At 45.4% G+C, this 8,788-nt stretch overlaps 1 protein-coding gene across 1 annotated transcript in view; it reads left to right on the forward strand.

Annotated features, from left to right (window-relative positions):
* The window catches only part of plekhg4 (pleckstrin homology and RhoGEF domain containing G4), a 19,775-nt gene extending 11,835 nt beyond the window's left edge, over positions 1–7,940 (forward strand). The window contains exons 8-14 of the mRNA XM_088333379.1: positions 556–645; positions 709–933; positions 3,795–3,965; positions 4,838–5,018; positions 5,079–5,195; positions 6,227–6,406; positions 7,651–7,940. Coding sequence (XP_088189505.1) covers positions 556–645; positions 709–933; positions 3,795–3,965; positions 4,838–5,018; positions 5,079–5,195; positions 6,227–6,406; positions 7,651–7,796 — 1,110 coding nt within the window. The 3' untranslated portion in view covers positions 7,797–7,940. The remainder of the gene's footprint in view (positions 1–555; positions 646–708; positions 934–3,794; positions 3,966–4,837; positions 5,019–5,078; positions 5,196–6,226; positions 6,407–7,650) is intronic.
* The last annotated feature ends 848 nt before the right edge of the window (positions 7,941–8,788 follow it).

Genomic DNA, 8,788 nt, shown 5'->3' on the forward strand with positions numbered 1-8,788 from the left:
AGTTAACCATAGTTGTAAACGCAGTATTTCCAATCGACCCCATTTTCTTCATTTCTGTATTCCGCCAGGAATGTTTTTTTGTATTTAAATTTGAAGACGCGAATAGTTATTTGATCTTATCTTGTAAATTGTTCTTTGACTCTGCGCACGGACACACATCTACTTTTCCTGGTGGTTTTCACCTTTGGGATTAGGAATTCACTTAAGTTATCATTTCCCTCTTTCCGAATGAATAGTTTTCGGAAGTTCTCTGGCACTATGTTTTTGTACTTTAAAGTACTTTAAAATGACGACATAGAACAGTATCACTACGAAAATACTACAAAACTGAGACATACGTTTGACTGCAGGAATGCTAATAAATATTTACTACAAAAGTAAATATCAAACAAGTGCTAAAAATGTGATGAGACCGATCCCATTAAGGTAAAAAGGAAGGTATCGGTCTCGGAACCCGTTGCGGGCCCCCGCTCACCATTACAACTCGCCACAGTGATCAATAAAGGGTTAGTGTTTTGGTAGCAGCCCCGAAAAGTGTTGTTTTTTCTTTTGCAGCAGGAGCAGTTCGGCCTTTACGCGCTGTACAGCAAAAACAAGCCCCAATCGGACGCTCTGTTGGCCAGTCACGGCCTGGCTTTCTTCAAGGTGAGACCCCGCCCTCTCTGACCCCGCCCATTTCCGATCAGCTGACCTCTTTCCGCCGGTCAGAGGAAGCAGCGGGAGCTGGGCGACAAAATGGACGTCTGCTCGTACCTGCTGAAGCCCGTCCAGCGCATGAGCAAGTACGCGCTGCTATTGGACGACCTGATCAAGGAGGCGGGGCCCGGTCGGGAGGCGGAGCTGGGGCCCCTGCGCTCGGCCGCCGCCGCCGTTCGTTTCCAGCTCCGCCACGGCAACGACCTCCTGGCCATGGACGCCATCCGACGCTGTGACGTGAGTGTTGCCGGTGCGGTCGCTAGGCAACGGGGACCGTTCCGTTCCGTCACAGAAACATCGGCACGCGTCTGAAACGAGATACCCCGAAACTATAACTCACCCAAAAAGTGTCGTAGTATTCCGCTCATGAAATCATTCTCCGCAAACATAGTCTGGTTACACTTGCGAGAATTCAGTGAATCCAACCGTGTCAAGTATTGAATCCAACACACACACAATAATGCCCAAAAATATGAAAAAAATCCGCCTAAAAGCATGTCTGCACCGTCGAACGATTCCTGTTAGTTACGCCTTAGAGTTGGCTTTTACGACGAAACAGATTCGTCAAATAATTTTCGATATGGCTGTTTGTCTCTGACGTTTTGATTGACAGCGCTCCTCAGCCCAATTTAGCCTAAGAGCGCCTGTACGGCTAAAACGGAGATCGCCTCCTTTAGCTTTCGGATACCTTTAGCCCGTAGTGACCGATTCAAATGACGATTGACACATGGGTTCGCCAATGAAATTCTGGAAAGAACGCTATACACCATGTAATCAGATTTGTCCCAAAAAATAAGCGGGTGTAATGTGACGTCTGGAAAGAGAAGTCAATTATTTACAACTCTTTCAAAATGTCTAAAACATCGGCCCAAGTACAATACATATTCGCAAAGATTTTAGTGTAGTAAAGTGGTCCTCTTGAAATGACCCTTGGAAAAATGTTCAAAATACAATGCTTAGTTTTTCAGGTTGTGATCGACCTTGACCTGGAACCAGCTCAGGTTCCATGCTGTTGTCTCGCCTGTGTTCCAGTTAAGATGCCCATCTTACACTCTTTCGCAGACAAAAATCAATTCAGGCGAAAATAAAGATTTCCCTTTTGGGACAAAACTTAAGGGGTTAGCTTTCAGGATTATTCAAATTGATAGTTCATGTATTTTTGCCCTAGTAATCAAATCAATGTTGTGGTGTTTTGTAACAGGAGGTGGCGCCAAAAACTCTCACTAAATCAGAATCCTGATCACGTTTATTATCATTGTATTGCTACGACGAAATCAGGGTTTTACTCCAGTGAGCAGAAATCTAGATCAAGACCTCATAAACAGAAAAATACAAAAATGTTCCTTTCTAATGTAAAGTATTTGCACGTGAAAAAAAAAATGTCCAGTATACAATTGTAATCCTGAGAACCTTCCAAATGGACAATCTTCTAGAAATGAAGTCAAGTGTATATAAAATAAACGATACAATGAAAATAAGATCAAGCCAAAATACTACTGCCGCAAATGAAATACTGCACGGCATAACGACGCTTCCCCTCGCTCCCAAGTTTCACCGATGCGGACGAACGACGTCCCGGATAAGCGGACATCTTGGTTGTTTACTGCCTCGACCGTGACGAAGTTGTCGGAAAACTGAAAAGTACAACTAAGTATTTAGCGCCGAGCTAACCCGAGGTCATACAGAGTGACGCAAAAGTACTGTAAGGTTTTAACATTTCCTAAACTGCAATCTGACTCCAAGACACTTCACGTGTCTTGTCCAAACCCTTACAGTCGGAGCATGTCCAGAAGCCGCAGAAGTTATTGAGCCGAGTATAGTCCACGTATTCGTTTATTTAGCCGAATCACATAGTTGAACAAATCAGGTCTCTGTCCGTGTCAATTACAGTCGTGTGCAGGAGATGACGGGGGCTTCCGGGTTGCCCCTTTTATGACACTTCGGGCGGCAGTAGCTCGGGAGGTAGAGCACTCGTCTTGGGATCGAGGGATCCCAGTTCGAATCCCGGCTCGTCCGAGTTACCTGTCGAAGTGTCCTCGGGTAAGACACTGAACCCCTAATACCCCCAATAAGCAGGTTAGCGCCTTACATGGCTGCAAGGCCGCTATTGGGAAATGTGGAGCACATTGTAAAGCGCTTTGGGAAGTCATTGATTGAAAAGCGCTATAGAAATGCAGATCATTTCATTTTAGTTCTCTTATACCTAGCCACTCCTTTGCACATCTGTTCTCCTCTGCACTATCGGACTCCAGTGTTATTGTTATTGTATAACGACTTGTTTACCTGACTGCCCATTTTGCACATCCGGTTAGCTGCTCTTCTTGCACTCTTTGCACTTCTGTATAATACTATACATAGCTATAAATTATTTAGCATATTATCAGTACTTCAATACTCTAACTCAGTACAACATTTATTTATTTCTGTGCATTAAAGAAAACTGTGCGGGTCAGATGTATCGACATTTCATGCTGCATACACGTGTACAAGAATGACAATAAAGTATATCTGAATCTGAACTGTCCACGGCCCATGATCAAGCCTCTGGCTGATTAGTCTGCACCGTGTTGATGCAATTTTCCCATTTGGCCTTTGAAACATTGGGAGAGGGGTGATAGGTCATTGCCCTTGCCCCCAGGCGAGGTGATTAAGTCATTGTTATCTACACAAACGCAAAGGATGAAAAGGCACAACCTTTTCTCATAGTTTGCCCTCAAACACTGAAGTCCGCTTTTAGAACAAGTATATGTGACTTGACATAAAATAAAACGGTGTATAAAATAGTTTATAACTTCAGTACGTAAACGGCTACGAAACCCTACCGTAAAGAAAAAATCGTATATCCAGAAAGTCATCGCCAGAAGAGAATCGAGGGATTTTCTCAGAGCGAAACGTCGTGCTCTTGCTGCTTGCGCTTTGTCTTTCAAATCAATCGACATGTTGAACGGTAGAGGGCGCTCTAGACCACTCTGTATTTTTTTATGAGCAGGTAGAACAACAAGCGTTTTAGAAGCAGTACACAAGCGGAGTATTACACTTGAAACACTGTCCCTTTAAAATGTGAAAACTGATGGCCCCGCCCCCTCCTTCCTTCCCAGGTGAACCTGAAGGAGCAGGGGCGTCTCCTTCGCCAGGACGGCTTCACCGTATTGAGCGGGAGGAGGCGGAGTCGGAGGCGGGTCTTCCTGTTCGAGGAGCTCCTCCTCCTCAGCAAGGCCAAGAAAGTGGAGGGCGGCATGGACGTCTTCGAGTACAAAGGCTCCTTCCGGGTACGACCGAGTACCGCCCCCCCCTGCGCAAAGGCCCCGCCCCCGAACTAAGCCCCGCCTACTTTGCTTTCAATCTGAAAAGAATACTAATAAACAAAAACTACTACTTTAATACTATTATACAAATATACTGCTACAAAATACGACAAAAATAGAACGACAGTAATAATGTCATACATTGATACTACTACAGAAATGTTTTGACAGAAATACTGCAACGGAAACACTTCAGTGAGTACAAAACTGCAGTAATATTTCAAAAAATACTAGAAAATACTACAATAAAAAAAAATTCAAAGTATTTCTACAGAATTACGACACAAAGACTAAAAAACTATTAGAAAATGATTAAGACAAAAAACCACAAAAATACTACTTCAGAAATACTAAAAACATACTACAAAAATCTCACTACAGTAACACTGTACAGATGCTGCCCCACTTATGAACTAAGTTGAATTTGTTGGTAAGTTGCTCCAGTACTATATTTTGTATGTTTAAGGTTTATAGAAGTATGTTTAAGGCTTGTATAGTAACCTGTATTGTTTTGTACTCAAAAATAAACATTTCATCCAATAATATGCTCTATAAAGATAAATAAAGTTAAGTTTAACTTACCTTTGAAAGATGGGCTTCAAGAGGTCCTCCTCTGTGGTAAAAAAGTGGTCGAAAAAAAGCGCTCTGACCGTTTTCTCAACCGCATCAAGCTTTTCTATTCCACGTTCATTTCAAACGAAACGGCTGGCTTTGTCTTTAAACCAACCATATCGAATGGATGCACCAGATATTAATCAATAAGAAGGTCAACGTTATTAGCGCGCTGGAGATACAGGACACGTAGTACCGTATGTATTTCTTTTGCCGGTCCTCAGACTCGCGAGTTGGGCCTGACGGAGTCGAGCGGGACCGACGGTCTGAGTTTCGAGATCTGGTTCCGAAAGAGGACGTCCAAGACCGAGACCCTCACCCTGCAGGCCGCCAACCCGGAAATCAAAAGCGCCTGGACCCGCCAGCTGGCCGCCCTACTCTGGACACAGGCGGCGCGCAACAAGGGTAAGGCTTCCCTCACTCCCCTGGTCACTCCCCCGGTTACTCCCTCGGTCGTGTGTCCAGAGTCGCGGCGTCAGGAGCTGCTGTCCATGGGGGTCGGCAACAAGCCTTATCTGGACATCCGGCCCAGCGCCGCCGCCATCAGCGATCGGGCCGTACAGAACGTCGCCCGCCTGAGAGGTGCGTCCTGTCGCGTCCCGTCTTTTATACGTTGGATCCGACGAGGGGAACGGCGCTTCTCGGTCTTCCCGGTCGGGTATATTCAGGGGTACCGGAGGGGAGGCTCCGTCAGGAAGTCCGAGGCTGTGGAACAGTGGACAGTGGAGTCTGCCTATCCGGTCTATCGTGTCTTTTGTGGACTCTGAGAAGGCATTCGATGGCGTCCCTCGGGGAGCCCTACGGGGGGGTGCTCTGGGAGTACGGGGTACCGCACAGTCTTACTCGGGTCAGTCTGCATTGCCGGCTCAGTGAATCGGATCCCTTTCCAGTGAAAGTTGGACTCTGCCGGGGCTGCCCTTTGTTGGCGATTCTGTTGATCACTTTTATGGGCAGAATTTCTAGTTTCCTCCCTTACCTCCTTCTTTCCTTTCTTCGTTTCTTCCTTCCTTCCTTCCTTCCTTCCTTTGTTCATTCATTCGTTTCTTCCTTCCTTTCTTTCTTTCTTTCTTTCCATTCAATCTTTCTTTTTTCCTTTCTTGTTTCCTTCATTCATTCCTTCCTTTACTCCTTCTTTCCTTTCTTTGTTTCTTTCTTTCCCTTTGATCTTCCTTTTTTCCTACCCTTCTTCCTTTATTGTTATCTCTGTTTAATCTTTTGTTCCGTCCTTTTTCCTTCCTTCCTACCTTCATCCCTCCCTTCCTTTCCTCCTTCTTTCCTTTCTCCCTTTCTTTCTTTCTTTCTTCTTTTCTTCCTTTCTTTTGCTTTGATCTTTCTTTTTTCCTACCATTCTTTCTTTATTATCTCTGTTTAATCCTTTCTTTTGTTCCATCTTTTTTCCTTTCTTGTTTCCTTCCTTCATTCCTCCCTTTCTTTCCTTTCTTCTTTCCTTCCTTCACCTATTGCTCTATGTTCCTACCCTGACCTATGGCAGACTCTCTTTGCCAGACAAGGGATCGTACGGCTTTCTTCCGAAAACAATATAAAAGCGTCCCGTTTTCCTCCCGGGACCCGATTTTGCTATCAATCAGCAAACGTTCCTTTTTCCGGGTCAGGCGCCAGGACACGAGCGTCCATCGCCGTTTCGGCCTCAGACGCGACCGACCCCTTCCGGCGTCCGGCGGCGTTTTCCCGCTCCGGCCTCCTGGGCTCCCTGGACCTGCACGCCTTCCGAGGTCGACCCACGGCCAAAGGTGCCGAAGGAGATGCTCTCGGCGCCTGCCCGCCTTCCCACGGTACGTCCCCATTTGTTCTTCGAGTCGCCCGTTTCCCCCACGGGAGAATTTGTCGCACCGGTTGAGAAGGAAAAAGCATACTCGAGTGGCATTTTGGGGGAAATGTATTGGATCCAATCCAAAACGGAAGGAAGAAGAAATAGAGAACAATGAGTGTACGCTATAGTCATGTGACGTGAGTGTGACATGCTAAAATCAGTTCCAACGTAAGAAAGGATTCGGGGATGAATAAAGTATCTATCTATCTATCTATCTATCTATCTAGATATGTCGAGCCTGGGGATGACAAACTCATTTGAGCTCCGGTGGGCGGAGGGCCACGCCGTAGAAAAATAACAGGGGCCAAACTCATCAATTCAAGATAATGAGAGAGAAAGAAAAAAAGAAAGACCGAATGAGAAAACAAAAGAGAGAACAAGAGAGAGAAAATTGTAAGAGACAGAGAGAAAGGGGGCAGAAAGAAAAGAGAGAAACATAAAAGAAGAGAGATGTGGGAGAGAAAAGGAAAAAGAGAGAAGGTGAAAGACAAAAAAGAGGATAAAAGGATCAAGAGAGAATATTAGAAAATAAAGTGAAAAAGAAAGAAGAGAGAAGAGCAAAGTCATAGATCTCCAGTTGCTTTTATTCTCCCATTTCTCTCTCTCTCTCTCTCTCTCTCTCTCTCTCTCTCTCGTTTTCTTTCTTGTTCTCTCTCTAATGTCTCTCTCTCTTTCCCACTTCCTTTGTTCTCTCTTCCTTTATGACTCTGTTGTCCTCTTTTCTCTATCTTTCTTATTTTATTTACTTTTTTATTTCTTTCTTTGTCCCTTTCATTCTTTCTCATATTATCTCTCTCTCTCTCTCTCTCTCTCTCTCTCTCTCTCTCTCTCTCTCTCTCTCTCTCTTTCTTCCTTATTTTATTTATTTCTTCTTTGTTTTTTGTCTTTAATTTTTTCTTTGTCCCTTTCATTCATTCTCATTTTCTATCTCTCTTTCTTCCTTATTTTATTTATTTCTTCTTTGTTTTTTTGTCTTTCTTTAGTTCTTTCTTTCTCTCTCTCGCTCTCTCTCTCTCTCTCTCTCTCTCTCTCTCTCTCTACTCGCATTAATGAACCCCGTAACGAGATAGTGACAAGGTAGAAGTTTTTATTCCGGAAAGGAGAGCGGGAGAGCCAAAAGTAGCCGACGCCGGAAAAGGCAGACGATGCGACCGGCGATCCGATGAGACACGCTGTCCCTTTAATATTTTGCATCCGCGGTTGCAGGCAGCGGCAGCTCGGACTCGTCCTCCCGCGGGCAGTCGGGTTCCACCGGTTCCGACTCGGGACGCCTTTCCCGGCGAGGGCCCGAAACGGACCCCGGCTCCGCCTCCTCGGGTCCCGAGGCCCGCTCCCCGACGACCGCCCTCTGAAGGGGTCCCGGGGGCCCTTCCCCGTTCTCTCCTTTCGCCGCTTTTCTTCCGGACCCTTCGGACCCTCCACCTTTTGCCCGAGGACTTTTTCCAGTTTCGCGCCAAATAGAGTTTCGGGTTTGCCGTTTCGGTGGACCGCAAAAGTTGTCGGTCCGTCTGGACGAGAGAGCTAGTGGATTAGTTTGCACTCTCACCGGTTGCCCTCTCCTGCTTGTTTTGGGGACAACTGCCACTCATTTCATGTTGTTTGTAGGACATTTTCTATATTTGCACATAAAGTTCTTTCTTATCAGACCACGTGTCTTTTTTTTTTTTTTAACATCCTTTTTGCCGGAACGTTTTGTTTCTGTGGGGAGAATCGCTTTTCACGATACAGTGAAACCTGGGTTTTCGAACGCCTCTCAGTTCGAACAAATCGGTGTCCGACCAAAAATTTGAGAAATTTTTGCTTCGCTGTTCGGTCAAAAAATCAGAGTTGGAACGCCGGTAACGCGTGAGTGCGTACGCTAGGGTGCCATGCTGAGCGGCGTACGGCTGTTTTAGCCCCTTATTATGCCTCCCAAGAAAGTCAGTGCGAGCGGCAAAGTTGCTACAGGTGAAAAGTAGTGCGTACAACTATTGCATTTAAGAAAGAAATAATAGCCAAATAGGAAGGAGGTGTGCGAGCGCCTTCTGCTGACCATCACAAAGGTAAGAAATCCTATTCATAAGATTACGATAACGCGAACGTACGATGAGCCTGGGTTAGCTTCATGTTTACGTTAAACATTCAAGGTAAACATTCAGGGTGTTGTAACGGAGCCCCCTTTCCAATGACCCGCTCACCACTTGTTGCGGAGACCCGGATTATTTTATTTTGACACGTCCATGTTAGCGTCATCTTTCGTACGGAAGATTACGATAGCGCGAACGTACGATGAGCCCGGGTTAGTATTATGTTTACGTTCAACATTCAAGGTAAACATTCAGGGTGTTGGAACGAATGAAAACGA

Source organism: Urocampus carinirostris, chromosome 4 (assembly GCF_059441175.1).
Source record: "Urocampus carinirostris isolate Australia breed hairy pipefish chromosome 4, RoL_Ucar_1.0, whole genome shotgun sequence".
Classification (NCBI taxonomy): Eukaryota; Metazoa; Chordata; class Actinopteri; order Syngnathiformes; family Syngnathidae; genus Urocampus; species Urocampus carinirostris.